The 16,631-nt window shown below is 42.4% G+C and overlaps 1 protein-coding gene across 3 annotated transcripts in view; it reads right to left on the reverse strand.

Annotated features, from left to right (window-relative positions):
• The window catches only part of SAMD4A (sterile alpha motif domain containing 4A), a 197,852-nt gene that overhangs the window by 65,238 nt on the left and 115,983 nt on the right, over positions 1 to 16,631 (reverse strand). For all 3 annotated transcript variants that reach the window (XM_004681857.2, XM_004681856.2, XM_012724576.1), the window contains exon 3: positions 13,287 to 13,805. In XM_004681857.2, coding sequence (XP_004681914.1) covers positions 13,287 to 13,805 — 519 coding nt within the window. The remainder of the gene's footprint in view (positions 1 to 13,286; positions 13,806 to 16,631) is intronic.

Genomic DNA, 16,631 nt, shown 5'->3' on the forward strand with positions numbered 1-16,631 from the left:
TAACCCACAAAACTCCTATTTTCTTGGTCCATAGACAACACTCACTCTTGAACAGCAATGAGCTAGGCAACAAAGCTTACCTTGAATTTAGGTTCTTAGCTCAGAACCACACTTAGGGGCTAGTTGGACATTGACAGCCTCAGATTCAAGAGACACTCTTGGGAATCCAAATCTCTTGGACTTTGAAGTGGAGGAGTACATAGTGCTTTGAGGTTCCAGGTGGATTTGGAACTCCATTGCCAAAGGTAAATAAATGCATGAACAGAGTAATTTCCCCCCACAGATGCTACTACTGGCCCTGTAGTGAGCTCTGGCTTCTACATCTTACTGTTGGAATATTAAAATTAGCCTGCTACACCTAGCTGAGTTAACAATAATGTCACAGGCACAAAGCACCTTCTCAACTAATGATGGACAAATGTGAATAAATCCTTTCTCATAACCTCTCTCCCCAAGGCCTAATGACTATCCTCCAATGTTCCTAGTTTGCTGTAGTCTTGAGCATTCTTCTAAAGTACCCAGTGAATGCAGACCCAGGCACTATTCTAGCCACGCCCAGGTGTGAACATCAGCCTTCAGCCACTTTTTTTCTTTAGTAGCTGAAAGTGCTGGGGAAAAACCACAGTCTGAGTTTGGAAATACAGCCTGAGGAGGGAGTTAGAATCACTGTCTACCCTGCCCATTTGACTCCATGAAAGTGTGGCATGTTCAAAACAGCAAACCAAAACCAAAAATGTCCCCTAAATAATTCCAATTTCCTAATAAGAGGCCCCTTATGCACATTGTAAAATTCTCTCAGCCGATGATACCCTTTCAATCTTTGCTTTTTAAAAATACTTTAACAATGATGAACTTTGATCATAAATCTCAGGAACTGAGGACCTTTACCTCAGATTTTGAGTTCCTGCCAATGAGGGTGAATTAGAAACTAAGACAATTGATACCCCAAAGTCAATAGAAACATGATATGACTCAATGAGGTCATTTCAGATTCTAAGAAGACTCCACTGTGAAAAGAGACTGGTTTATGAGTGTGTTTCCTTCTAAATGCTTCACCTTGAAACTAATCGTAGGTGAAGAGAGTGTGCTTGATGTCTCAATCCTGCCATCATTATCCCTTTTCCATTGAGGATGTCAAATTTCCAGGCTCTACAAGCTTGGAGACCATCTCTCAGGGATAATTGTCAAATTTTATTTTGACTTGGATCAGAGAAGTTTTTTTTTTTTTTTTTTTTTAGTAGTTCAAACTGGGCAGTAGCATTGAGACAAGAGTCCAGAAGCTGTAAATACTGTTCCCACATGGATATATTTGACTTAGTAGCACAAGAATAAGACCCACAATCTACTGACTACTTTTCAGACCTCTTATAGAAATTTTGGACAGTTTCACTTTTGTTGCATAGAATCCCACCATAATGATGCTGCAATCACAGAGTAAGACTGGAGCTCCTGTGACCTGTGACTCAGGAACCAGGGATCTGAACCTACTGATCCCTTTGACTTAATTTTCTTTCTTTCTTTAAGCTTAGAAAGAATAGATAATTCACAATAGCAACAGGCCCTGTTGTTTCACCACCACCAAGACCTTTATCTATTATTTTCACAATTTTCTTTTCTATGTGGCACAAACGCAGGAACTCATGAGGGGGCCCTTTTTACTAACACACCTTAATGTTTCTATATTATCAAACCATTTCTTACTTAGCATTATTAGTACAGGTTAAATTATCCTGTCTTTAATTTTAACGTCTTTCTTCTCCCTCCATTTACATTTGCAGATCTTTTTTAAAAATTTTTAATAGACAATAACATTCTACTCATGTCAAAGGGTAGAATGAAAGATGATTCTCCTCAACCCCTGTCCATCAGACTTCCCAGCTCCACACTCCACGCAGCTGTTACAGGTGTTCACATTCTAAAGAATGAGGGGGACTGCAATCCTATCAGATGCTCAGACTGTTCAGTTAATGCTGAATATAAGAAGAGACTCCCTTCCTGGCTTTAATACGTCCAGCTTCTTTTAGACAAGTCCAGCACACAGTTGACATTTTGCTGTCCTCCTCCCACTCACCCCCCTATGCATTGTACACTCATCATCAGTGTCCTATGAGTTGGAGATCTTTCTCCCTGAGAATGAGGACACTAAAAAGAGTCTTTAGGGGTTATCCAACCTCACACCTTTATAAAGTGGGAGTCAATGGGCATATAGCTTCATCCTTGAGTTAGAGGTGGAGGGCTGCCCTAATCCACTGCTCGTCACTATCTTTTCCTTCCAAATGCTCTGCACAGGAGACTGATCAGACTTCCCTGGTCTGTATCTATATGAACAACCTCCTTTACCTTCATGAAAATCTATTCTATACTGAAATATCATTTTTATATATTTGAATAATGTCCTTACTCTTACTACTCACTTAAGAAGTTTCTCCTTCAATGGCTCCCACAGAAACATCAACACATTTTTTTCTTACTCTTTACTTTTTTTTTCTCCTGTCCATTTGAAAGTTATTTAGTAGGTTATATCACCAGAGCCATTCTTAACAAAATGCTGGGATTTATGGAAGGCCGGTTCTTTACAGAGTTGAGTCAAAGTAGCTTGATTTTAGCACATTGGAATTGCTTTGTCAGAGGACTGCCCAGAGTGTGTATTCCTCCTTAGTTTACTGTGAAGCCTGGACGGGAGGAAGAAGTACCTCTTACCATAGCAGCATGAATGCCAAGTGCAAAAATAATAATAATAAGGACTCGTGTTAAGCATCTCCTACTAGAAAGTAGTTTACATTCATTTCTCATTTAATCCTCATAACAATCCACTGAAGATATCCTAACTTGCTGGGCCAACTAGTACTCTCTTCTGTTTAGACTCCTTACTATGCCCATAGCTCCCCAACTCCTCAAGGACTCTAATTTACTCGTGCATTTCTGCACAAGAATTACTTGAATTTGAATTTTTTTTTTTAAGATTTATTCATAAAGAACTGGGGTACAGACCAGAGATGCAGAGGGTGAGAGAATTCACCAGGGACAGAGTGGGGAGCAGAACAGGCAGATCCACGAAGTACACTGCTGAGGGGAGCAGCGGGCGGGGTCAGGAGAGGTCTGCCGCGCCATGTGGTCACCTCTGGAGCAGGCAGGGATCGAACTCATGAGGAAGTGGCCTAAGCTTCTCAGTGCAGTGCTTTAACCCACTGCGCCACCAGGGAGGGCCAGAATCACTTGAATTTTTTCCCAAATCTGTTTATGCCAGTAGTACTTATTGTTGTATATGTATAATTTCAAAAAGTAGTACAAAATCAATGACATGAATTATAAAGAAGTTAGTTGCACAAGAACTGGTAAGATAGTCATTGTTGGCTTAAAGTATTAAGTTCAGTGTTAGAAAACTAAAATTATATGAGATATCAGAATCTAAAACAATTTTGTGTTGTGATTATTTTGCTTATGTCTTCAAATTTCTGCTCTATTTTAAGGAAATCACAGACAATAATAATGTATCAAGGGTGTGATTTATGCAGAAAAGATAAAGAGCAGCATCAATCAGAAACACCTTTGTCAAAGAAACAGTCATCCTACAATTCAGGAGTTGGCATGTGAGTGCCTGTATCTGTATTTTAAGTTAAAATAAAATATTTAGAATCTTATTTCTTATTTATGATTCCCTGTTTTTAAAAGCTGTTAAAATGAATACTTCAATTACCCATCCCCATCAAGTCAGTTGAAAGGTCTTCTGCTAAAATGCATGCCCATTTTACAGATGAGAAGGAGAGGTTCAAGTAATTTGTTCATGGGCACAGACCTACTTGTTAATGGGGCTGGAAAGTTATCTGACTTCGAAGTCATGCTCTTGATCCTGATTAAGATTACCTCATCATTAATGGTGCAAAAGTGAATATACCACTTAGAGCTTCATAATTCCCTTTACATTGCAAAATCTTACTGTGCAAAGAAGATTAACGTATAAAATAATCTAGCAGCTTCCTATGGTCTTTGCTGGATTTTTCTAAAAGGATGCATCTCAGCAAGTCTGGCTGTGCAATAAATCTCTAAAGTAAACCCTGTGCACTCCCTGGTTCCATGCCTAATTCTAGCCACAGAATTTATCTATGGAAATGGTCTAAATTTTTGGCAAGAATGATTACTCCAGGATATGTTGGGAGTTTTCGCCTCTTTCCAACCCACAAAAATCCTTTATAAGCATTTTTTCAACTTTGGAACCTGTCTACCGCCCTTCCTTGTCTCCATACTTTTCTCTGACTTGACTTACACATACCTGAAATTTCCTGAGAAAATATTTTACCTTACGGAATGCTGCGGCCTAAGTGAGGATAAAGGGATGGCCACAATGATCTTTATAGGTTTAAGATTTAAAAACTACCCCAAATTAATAGTAATTGCTTCCATGAAGATTTACCATCACCTGAAACCATAAAATTTAAGGATTTCATTTGTTTGATATCAAGTGCCTATACTGTTAACTATATGTCTGATATCAACCATATATAGATGTACATACTATATTTGAGATACAAAGTTTGTCACTGAAATTTTAAACATGAGAAAAGAAAAAGATAAGTAACTGCAAGATGAAAAGTTTTCTTGTCCACCTGTTGGAGCAGCTGATGTTAGACCGTGACCCGAAATCCTGTGTAATAATGGAAACCGTGACACTACACACAGAGCTTAAAACAAAAAATCTTAAGGAAGCCATCTTGTTCAAACTCCTCTCCCCACCCTCCCCACCTCTTGTTCAAGTCATTTATTCCAGTCAGAATCCATCCTATTTTTGAAATACGCTGGAGAATTGGAACACAACTGCCTTCCTTTGTAGCTCATCTGGTGCTGAATAACCCTTGCTGCCTCTGGAGTCTAAAATAAACCTCCCGGATGAGGCGCGGGTGGCACAGCCCCATGATCCAAGGCACATGGAGCCTGTGGTGACCGCTGACTTTCCAAGCCAGGCCCGCTCATCTCATGAACAGCCAGCAGGCTTCTTGCTTACTTCACTGTTTTTCTGACTGTTCTTATCCAAGTCTCAGAAAACAGTCGGCCGGGCAAGGAAAAGCATAATTCTGTAAAATCTTTTGGACTCTTAGAAAGGGGACAAGATTAGTCAGTGGCAATATTGGGTCCTCTGAGGTATCACTAAGCCATCTTCACAATGTTGTGTCAGGAAGGCCAGGGCCATACTTTAAAAAAGTTTCCCCCAAAGGGGAAGGAAGCTGCAGCTAAAAATAGATATGCCAGCTGTTACAAATGCTTCTCAAAGGAAGCAAAGCAACTAGAGTTACCTCTTTGAAGAGCAGATGAGGGGTTAAGGAAGTAATGGAGTTTTCCAGTAACATGCCAGGTTGGCTGGATTTGGGAGGAAGAAATCTTCTACCCAGAAAGAAAGTCTATCGGTAAAAGACAAAATGATTCCATGAAAATTTAAAGAACTGCCAGTGACTCTTGTGCTCCGAAGCTTATTGGGGTAGCATATCCTGCAGCCCACAAGTCAGAATTGGGGTCTCTAGGCTTTGTTCTTCTTTTCGGTTTCCAATAAACTACTTGCAGACACTTCTTTTCCTATCAGGCCTGCCTAAAGCTGTTAGTCTCTCTCTCTTTCCCTTGAATATCTCTGTTCTGATGTGTTCTTGCAGGTTAACTGAAACAAATGATCAGGAAATGGCCTATAGCCTAGTAAGAAAGTTTGAAAAGTAGAGGGAATAGGTACCAACTTGAGCCCAACAGGTTTCTCTGAAAGAGCTTGTCCTGGCTACCCAACGGGCTGAGGACCCTGAGGGTTTTCCAGCCGTAGATCAGGGGTTCTCAAAGGAGCCGCCCTCTCTGAGATCCATCACCCCCACTCCTCACCTTGCCTACCAAAGCAGTTTGTTTCAGATTTTGACCCATGGAGTTGAGCTGATATCTTTTCCAGAAATGGACAGGACCCACCCCCCCTTCTCCCCCAGAAAAGCCAAGAAATAAGGACCCCATGTAATATGAAGGTACTTGCTTTTGAAGTTACTACAGATTTACAAGACTTTTCACAGTTATTACATAGAAAGGTCTCATGCACTCATTCACAGCTCCCCACAAGGTGACACTCTCCAAAATTACTTCAAACTAGGAAGTCGATGTAAACACAACACAATTGATGAGGATGTGGATCTTCCTCAGCTCTCAGGAGCTTATGTGTTCCCTAATTTTTGAAAAGATATAACTCTATGCCACTTTATCACATGCATAAATTCATACAACTACACCCACAGTCAAGATCACAGTATGTTATTAAAAGCCTTTCAGTGTTGAGACTGAGTCATTAAAGTAAGTTATAAAAAAATCAAGAGTAAAGATAAATGTCACTATAAGGATTATGACAGAAGGCTAAATGATCAATATTATCACCAAATATTTAGTGAATTCCCAAGGACATTTTCACAATTATTTGGCAAATTTATTAACTTCATGAACATCTGCTCAATGAGCCCAGGCATTTATCAAGTTCCTACTGTTTGGCAAACATTTATGGCAGAGTGGGCAGTGTGCAGTTCACAAGCATCTCTTATTGAATTATAGTGGCTGCCTCAAGGGGTCCATTGAAGATGACTACAGACCACATCTGGGTTTAGCAAGAGATGCTTATTACCTAACAGAGACACTGCCACAGAAGGAGGTGACTAAGTGCATGCCAGGATAGTGCCATCTCCAACATTCTATGACCCTGAGCTACTCTGTGCTAGGTGCTGGGAAAGAGGGACAAAGAAGATACAACACCTGTGCCCAGAAGTTTATAGCTGGGCAGGGGAGGTGAACATGTTGACCAAAAGCTGTGACACAGAATGTTGAGGGCAGATGCCAAAGTGTGAGGGTCACGTGCCAAGAGAGCAGACTTGGGAACCATTTGGCAGAGTTTTAGATGTGTGTGCTATGGTCAACACTGATGCTATCAGGAGGCTGGTCAATGCAGGGGTAATTTCAGGCCCAGATAAAAGCAAGTCTACTAGCTACTACTGAGTCAATCTTTGAGACCAGGATGAAGAGAAAGAGGCCTGTGACCTTGAGTTAAGAACCAGATTCTGGGGCCTGTCTCCCTAGGCTCAAACCCCAGTTCCCGCACTTAGATGGTCTTCAGCACTGGACAAGTTATTTGGCCTCTATGTGCCTCAATTTCCTTGTCTAGCAAATGAAAATGATACCCACATCACAGGATGATAAGGATTAAAGAAGTATAATGTTTATATCAAGTGTGTTGAACAATACCCAGCATATAGTGTATGATATATATGTGTGCGTTTTCACTGTTGGTTGAGTTTTTATGTTTTATACTACCAAAAATGTTTAAATATGCTGTTTTTAATCATCAGGAAAATTCATCTATATTAATAAGAGAAAAACAAAGCTATAAGTGGTACTATGAGATTGTAGAATAAATGGGAGCTTCAAATGGAGTTAGAATAACCTTTGGTACCTTAAGTCTCTGCATTCTTGTCTCATGCTAAGCCAACAGAGGTCAACATGTTTTCAAGTCCAAATGCTAGAAATGCCAAGAAAAAAACCCGGTATAGCAATGATTTGAAGAGAGCAAATTCCTTTGTCTGTAGCACAAGGTTGTCATCCAGGTCAAAGTCAGCTCAAGAGCAGAAAATAATAAGTCAGGGCAATTGGGGTGGCACTGACCTGTAGTCAAGTCATCCAGGAAAGACTTGTTTTCCCCCCAAGAGTTTACTTTTTCTAAGCTGGTGTCAGACAGGAAGTGTACCTTAGGGTGGTGCTGAGCCAGGTTCTATGCACCTGGTGATGGGCATGGCTTGTGAGGCTTGGTCCAGTGACTGACACTTGTACAGTCTGTGACAGTCAGTACCTTGTTTCTCTCAGCTCTCCAGGCTCGTGATGCAGGACCTGCATATTCTCAATGTCAGTCATCAAACCCTTGATAACTTTAGAAGGGGAATGAGGTATTAAAAAAGATTCTTTCCTCTATTCCGAAATGCCTTGATGCTGTCCAAAATGTTCTTTTATAGACTTCTCATCACAGGCCCATCCCAGCCTCCTCCTATGTCATGGAAATAAAGCCCAGCTCAAAGATCCTATGAGATCTCACTTGATTTAAATTTCTGCAATCAATAAAAGGTACTCTTGCCTCTGTGTGAACAGATGAAAACAAATTGATTCTCTTTATCCTAGAACTTAGTTTTGGCCTTCTATTTTTAGCTTCATTCTAATCCTTTTCTTCAAAAACTCTCCATGGCTTCATTGTCTATTTTTAATACCTTCTAAACATTTTTCTTCATCTCAATGTTCCAGCACCATCTCAAAGTCAATATACATCCAAAGTTCAAGCCTGTCTCTTAGAAAACACTAGATCGACTATCTTCATCTCTTAAATGCCTATCAGGTGGGAGTGGGAACTGCTTTTCAATTAATATTTAACATTCCTCTCTGAGAAATCAAATGATCAATTTTTGGTCTTTTTGTTCCCTGTCATATTGAACCGATCAGTAACATTTTACTCGGTCACTTTGCCTCCTCAAAACTTCATTTGCTTTGCAAGGCACACAAACACCTCAATTTTCTCTGACCTCAGTGCTTTTCTCTTAAGTTTCTTTTCAGTTCCCCCCTCTATCTTAGCCTGGATACTGAAGTGATGGGCTCAGTCTTTGGTCTTCTTTTCTAGGTACATCTTTCCCTTGGTAATATCACTTAGTTGCATTGCTCTAAACACCACCCATGTGCTCACAAATCCCAGACATCTGTCTCAGATCAGTGTTCTTCTCAGATTTGCATACTTATACATCCAACTGCCTACTTGACAACTCCAATTGTCCACAGACAGGCAAACTCATTATATATGACACTGAACTCCCAATCTTACCTTGGAATCTACTCAATTAACAGAGAGCTCCTCATCGCAACTTAAGGCAATACCACCTTCCAGGAGATTAGGCAAAAAGCCCTGGATTCATTCTTGAATTCTCTCCTCCAGCTCATTTATTGTATCCTGTTCTTGAAAAAAATATCTAGACTCTGTTTCTTCCATCTACTCTGGCTACCCTGAGGTAGGTAAGCCATCAAGGTTTGCTTGGATGGCTATATTAGCCTCTTAACTAGTCTTCATGTTTCTGTTTTGTCCTGGACACTCCATTCTTAAGAAAGTAGTCAAAGTGATCCCTTTAAAATGTGAGTTAGATCATGCCACTGATGTGGGAAAAATCCTGGTGTAGTGAGGGCAACAGTAAAGACCTTGCAATGGCCGATAATTCTTGTAGAATCTGTCTTTCCCGACTACCTGTGCAATTTCTCTCCTCAAGTTTTATCTCACTCCCTTACAGAACCAGACTGTTCCCTTTTCCACAAACAAGCTGGCACTCTCCTATCTTGGGATCTTTGCTCTAGCTTTTTCTCTTCTTGACCCAATCTTCCCCAGCTGCCTATTTGGCTATAATCCTCTCACTTCCTTCACCTTTTGCACATTACTCTTTCAGTGAGGTCTGCGCTATTACACTATTTAATGCTATGACCAACCACAAGGCCTGATATCTTGACCCTACTCTTTTTCTGATTTCTATACCACTCACCAATCTCTCACAAACTATATAATTTACTATGATTTATATGCGCTAGACTACATGCTCTATGAGAGAAGGCAACTTTTGTGTTATCCACTGATGTGTCCCAAGTGCCTCCAGTAAGACAGGCACATAGTAGGTGCTTACTAAACATTTTCTATGTGAATGAACACATTAATCAGTAATATATGTCCAAGTCAAGACTGAATCCTAATGCTGGTCATTCTACCTAGGAGCATTCCTAGTATATCCATTCCTTCTTGTTTCATACCCATTCCTACCCTAATGTTGATTTTAGCATCTCATAACAGAGTTCTCCAAGCACACTGAATTTACCTTCAGCACCTGTTCATCCATGTGGCTTGCACAGAGCAGACTTGTACCCAGTACAAGGTCACTCATGTTACTCCTAAGCCCAGGATGTCAAGCTTGGCCTCTGGAGGGCCCTCAGACCCCTTCCTGCAGTTTTTACTTATGTCTGTCACTCCTCTTCTCTCTGTGAACCTCCTTCCTCCTCCTATTTTCCATTCCTATGTGCACACTAAAACCTTCATTCCTTTGCTCACAATGCATATCCCTACTCTCAGGGCCCTCTCTTCTTCTCTAAACCACGACACTAGCTCACAGCCCACTTCCTCTGCAGAGGGTTTCTGACCCTCCTGTTCACCAGCTAATTTCCATTCCTGCATTCACTCTGCTTACTGGATGGACTCCCCCCTCAGCTAACACTTAATGCTATATTGCCATAGGATGTTATGTATTTTTCTTTACAGTACTTTTATGTAATTCATAAAGTGTTATATACAAGTCTATGGATATCTGGCAAAAAACAACATTTAATTGGTAGGCTAATTGATATGTTTTCTTGCTCCACCTACATTATAGGGTCCCCAAAAGTAGAAACACTTTCCTTTAGCTTCCTGACATTTCCCATGGACTCAAACCCAGGGCTAGACACTCAGTGGGTAGGCGGTGATGTCTGCAAAGCAGCTGAAGGATTCAGGATTCACAGAGCAAGGAGGCCATGAGCGCTTAGGCACTTTGCTAGGGCGCGATGGCCAAGGGAGTAACATATTGGTAGAATAAGGTGAAAAACAAAATCTGTGTAAGGAATGGTCTCCCATTTAGTTTCTTTTTGCTAACTGTTACTCATGTGACTTGTAATCTGAAAATGCGTAGCACTGTTGGAGTTCAGTTCTTTATGGATAATTATCTTTTTTTTTTTTTTTTTTTTTGGGGGATGTTTTTCCCCCTTAAAAAAAAAAAAAAGGAAATAGAGCTCTTCAGTGCAGTAGGGGCCCTGGAGCCTAAGTGCAACCCACTGTCTATTGCAGTGAATTGGCTCACTGTCACAGTGTATTGAAAGTGATCTAGACACTCTGCCTGGCCCAGGCTCAGAAAAGGGGCTTTTAGCAGGTGACAGGTGACCATAAGAAGACGTAAGTAAGGCCAAGCACTCTGAGTACCAGTGTCAGCACTCACTCCTCCCAGCCTTTCCCTGGTTCTCATGGATTCACCCAGAAGACGCCTGCAGAATGCCACGATCTCATCTGCCTTCACCATTGCGCTTGAACATAGAGATCATCATCTGCCTGTTTTATGCTGGAGACCTTGCTCGAGAGGTTAAGTAACTTGCCTGGGTATAGCTAGCAAATAGCAGTCTGAGATTTGGACCCAGTTTGGGGCTGACACCAAAGTCCGTATTCTTCCCAGTTTATCAAACTGCCTCCCACGTGCTCAGAATATATTTGAGAGAGGCCCTAGTGAATGAATGACCCAAAGGTCTTGACAAACACAATCCAACCTAAGACAACACAGAGGAAAAATGATAATGTTTCGTTAAAGAGATATTGTTAAAGTGTTGACAAGGCCTCTGTATTTGAACAAAACTTTCTGGAGAAGAAATCCGAGCTCTTATCTTCTTTGCTAATAGTCTAAAGAAGAAAGGGCTTCATCTTCCTTTCTTCTTCAGAGGCCTGCCATCTGGTTCTTTAGTTAACCCTCCAAGTCTTTGTAGCTCAAGTACAACACAGGGGAGCCAATGTCCCTGAGTCCATAATGCATTTCCCTCCCGCTGTCAGGCTGGGTGGTCACAGTGAAAATTCCCAGTGCTGCTTCCCACAATGTGCTGACCATCTTAAATGTACTAATCTTGTCAAGATCTGACCCTGACTGTGTAAATCAGTAGAGATGGAAATGTGATGTCCCACGGCTAATTTCAAGAGAAAGGAGAAAAAGTCAACCCCTTAAAGTACAAAGACCAAGATCTGAGAGGGCAGGTGCTTGGAGCTTGAATCTCTCCAGCTACCAGAGTTTCATGACAATTGCTGGATCTGCTGCTGACCGAGGAACTCAGTCCAGGGAGCTCTGTCATCCCAGCCTGCATGTGTCTACTTTCATGCTCCCAGCCGTCACTCTCCACACAGGGCACTAGTGAGACCATTCTCCGGATTACTAGTCCGTGAAAGACACTGACTGAAACCAGAGCCTCTTCCAGAATAAATTAATGATACAGTAATCACTTAATTCCCCCAAGGTACAAGTTACCCTAAGTAAAAGTAAAATTAGAAAAGGAATTTAAAAGTCTCACATTGTAGCATTCGCAATGCAATGCAGCATCATCAGTATTTTCTTGGTTATTCCACTAAGGTACTGTTTCAATTAATGGAGTTCTAGCCATCACTCCTTTGTATTTGAGAAAACGTTGAAAAAGTCTCATTAGCCAAAAGATCCAAGTGGAGGTAGAAGCCAAGAAGCCGTCACTGCCAATTCTTAATCCTCTCATATCTTTAATTGGGGGTTCCTGCAATTTGACAGGCACATAAAGTCTAACCACAAAAGTATCCCCCTGAAAAGTGATCTCGGCAATGACATGTATTCATGGAACACATGCAAAGCAGCACTGAGGAATTCTGTATAGTGACGGGCCAAGCTGCCGATTTATATGAGCACCCATGGCGTGTGCCTTGTGCTCGGCCTAAGTGGAGAGCCACGGTCAGGGCTGCTGGCCCCTGGGCCCATGTGGGCAGGGGATCTGCTTCCATGGTCAAAGGCACGTGAGGATGTCCTCTGCTCTGCCCTCCCGCAAAGCAGTCCCTGCCCCGCCTCCCCTAATGGGTTAGACTGAGCGAGGAGGGGACCCCAGCAACACACCAGGCCATAGCACAGAGCAGCATTCTCAGTTAGCAAGTCTGCTCCCCCTCATGAGGAGGAAAAGTGCTCCCCAACAACTGGGGATTAACACCAGGAAATGCAAGAACGGGAACATTCCAGGATGAAATTGAAAATAATAAAAAAAGGAAGAAAAGGTGGGGAGGGGAAAGAAGGGTGAAAGTACACGAAGCCCATGAGGCTGTCTAGTTAACCATGGTTAGAATCGGGTGTAGAGAGTCACACAGAACTCAGTGTCTCAGCAAATCCAAAACCCCAGGGTGAAAGGCGCGTGGGTGAAAGGCACTGTTTGCAGAAACAGGAAGTGCCTGTCTTGCCCCACTTACTCTCTCATTTATTATTTTTTTTAGTCTGTTTTTAATCCAAATTTGGACCATCGATTATTTTTTACCATTCTAGAGTCAAAAGAGCAACAAAGTTGGGTTCCAAAGTTCCCCTTCTCACAGCCAATTCCAATCAGCCCTTCTCTCCCAGGGTTACAGGTGCTCGAGCGGACATTCTCAGCGGGACATGCCACACACAGCAAGTCGCCAAACCAGACTGTGCTAACGGGCTCCAGGAACTTACTTGTACTTGTGCTGGTTCCAATAGTATTGATTGTGGTGGGGACGGATGAGGAGGAGTAGAGGGACACATGGCCGTTCTCACAGCCCAGGCTTTTGTCCTGCCAGTTGGAGGCGTTGATGCAAATCCCAGAATCCCGAGAGTTCTGCCAGCCATTGAGCTTGTCATCGGAGTTCTGTCTTTGGTGATAGTAGTGCGTCTGCCCGTAATCCACAGAGTCTGAGCGGCCTCGGTTCTGGCCACCAAAGCTGGTGGACGTGCGGTCCTCCAAGTGGTTTAGCCACATGGCCAAAGCACTGCGGTCTTCCAAAGACGTGGCGGGATGGATCAAAGCATAGGACAGCAGCTGCCTGCTCTCCTCGATGTGCTGGTTGTGCTCGATCGAGTGCGCCAGGATTTTGGGCAGCAGTTTCATATACTCTACTTTTGCGTCAAGGTTTCCTGGCTTCAGCAAAGGCAGGTGAGTTAATAGGAGGGAAATCACTTTATCCTTGGATTCCTGCTGCCATTGGTTAATGATTCCTGAAAAGGAAAATATACAAGACAAATAAGCAAACACATCCACAATGACACGAAATGTCACACTGTACAGAGAATCCCGTGGATGGAGTCCCAATCTGTGGACGCTGGCTGCATTTCCTCAGACAGCCTGTGCATAGGATCATAGCTGACCTCGGTTATCACAGGGTGCTGAATGCGATGAGACATGGAGCAAAGACTGTTAGGGATTTGGTTGTTCCATCTGATTCTTTCCCAGGTCTCCAAAGTGGTTACAACCAAATAAATGTACAGCCCTGTTCTCTTTTTCAGAAAAGTCTGGCCTCATCTTCAGATAGATGACAGTTGGGCATTGGTGGGGGAGGGGGAGGCACAAGAATAAGAAAACCTCCATAGGAAAGTCATAGTAGTAGTGTCCTAACAGAGTCCTGATGGTAAGACTGTTTCTTCCCTCCCCCCATTCACCTGTAGTAACGTGGTTTTAAACCCTACAAAAGCATGTGTGTGAAGTTGGTGAAACTTCCTGGATGGGGAAATGTGTCAGGATGAAAAGGAGTCCCCTGATCTGAGTGAAGTAAGCCTGCACCTTTCTCACGAGAAGCTGACTCAGAGAACAACTGTGACCTCAAAGCTAAAATGAGCAATGCACCCAAGACAGTTCCTGGGGCATTTCTCTTCACACACAGAGACAAGCTATTTTTCTGGAAGTGAACATCTGTTTGGTTATTTTAATTGTGGTTAAAACACACATGATATAATAGTTATCATTTTAACCATTCTGAAGTATATCATTTTGTAGCATTAAGTGCATTCATAATGCTGTGTCATCATCACCAATGAGATCAGCTTCATCTTTCCAAACTGGAGCTCTGTACTCATTAAACTGTAACTTCTCACCTCCACCAATCCCCCACAACTGTCATACCTGTGTCTGCATAACAACTCATGAACCTCATATAAGGGAATGTGTTGGTGTTTTTGTGACTGGCTCATTTCACATAGTATAGTGTCCTTAGGGTTCATCCACATGAAGATCTGTTTTTAATATACCAGCATCCATCCCTGTTCCTTCTACCCAAAACACAAATTTGTTGTCTTCAGGTGAACAATGTATTTTATTCTGATTTGCCTTTGACAAGTACATTGCTCTGGAGGCTGAGAGTCACTCCTGACACTTGGGAGACCTCAACTCTGCCCTACTGAGGACCTTGCTGGGGCCAAGGCAGGGCAGTCCTGCTGGCTGTCACAGATGCAGGGCTAAAATGGGGTTCCTGGAATTTAGCAGAAGGGCTTCACAATCCTAGTAAGGAACAAACACGTCAGAACAAGCTCAGGAATCACTGCTGACCACAAGCTACAACTGCATCAGCCATTATCTCATGAGGCCTCCAGACCACAGGGCGAGGAAGGCATGAATGTAATGAAAGAAGGTGTCTTTGGAGTCAGGCAGAGCTGGGCATAAGTCCACTCTATTTGCAATGGAACCTTCATAAGTTACTTAACCTCTCTGAGCCTCAGCTCCCTCCTCAGTCAAGAGCATTAGCAAGTGTATCTCCCTCTAGTGCTGTATCACCTGAGATCATGTTTCAAAGGGGCCGGTCAAGTACTTGATGGTGGAAATAATTCCTTCTACATGTCTCTGTGTTAGGCAGGCCCATAATACAGCCACATGGATGGTTTTGAAAACCACGTTTTAAAAATAAAATAGGGAGACTGGAGAAGACCTAGGGGAGATGATTAAAAATTATCAGAGTTGAAAAAGAGTAGAAAGTCAAAGGTGAAAGAAAATGGAGTAACAGCTTGAGTTGCCTGATGACTCAGAGGGGGCACTTCAGAAGGAGGCGCTGAACAGCAACCTGTGTAGAAAGTGCTCAGGATGGAAGCAGGAGGGCTTAGGACTGGCTGTGGAGAGGAATGGCGTGTCCAAATGCTCAAGACTCAGAGGACTCCCCAAGGAAGCCTCTAGAATCTCTGTCCTGAGGCTTAAAGAAGAGAGATAAATGGACTAGAGAAGCACTGTCAGGCAGAAATATAAAGTGAGCCATGTATGGAATTGAACGTTTTTAGTGTGAAAAGTAAATAGATGAAATTCATTTTAATGACTTATTTTGCTTAATCCAATATATCAAAGTATTATTACTTCAACATGTAATGAATAGAAAGTATGGATATAACAGTTCGCATTCTTTCCTTTGCATCCAGTCTTCCCCACCAGAGTGTGTTTTACCACCTCTCCACTGGGACTAGCGGCAGCTCAGGAGCCGCTGGTGGCCACTGAACTGGCTGGCACAGGGCTCTCGTCATTCAGATGAGGAAGGCAGCACCGGTGACCTCAAGGTCCCTCCCAGTTCCCTGAGCTATATTTAGCTATTTGCCACTGGACACAAGGTATAGTCTCCCTTTTAAAGGAGCTCTGGGAGATGATGAAGACGCCAATTTTAACTTTCTCATCAATACATTTCAGCAAACACCCATCATGTCTTAAATTATGAATATGCTTACAACGGAGATAAGATCTATTTATTAAGCCCAAGGAGCTAAAGAGGCACTTTCAAGAAGCAAAAGGCTTGAGAGACGAAGATGAATCTATGTTCCACACCAGCACAGTGATCGGACGTGGCTAGAGCACACTCTGGAAAATGTCCATTTAAAAACAAAATTTGGGAACAACTTTAACAAGAATTCACAAGGCTGAGGAACTCCCTAGCTTTCTGCTAAGTCACTTCCCCATTTAGATTGTCTACCCTTCTGAAAAAAGGTCAGCCTTAAAAAAAATCAGGAACAAGGGCCCTCCCTGGTGGCACAGTGGGTTGGAAAACTGCACTGTGCAGCTAAACCAAGCTGTGGCCG

This window comes from Condylura cristata, unplaced genomic scaffold (genome assembly GCF_000260355.1).
Source record: "Condylura cristata isolate star-nosed mole 26May11 unplaced genomic scaffold, ConCri1.0 scaffold00013, whole genome shotgun sequence".
NCBI classification, from domain to species: domain Eukaryota; kingdom Metazoa; phylum Chordata; class Mammalia; order Eulipotyphla; family Talpidae; genus Condylura; species Condylura cristata.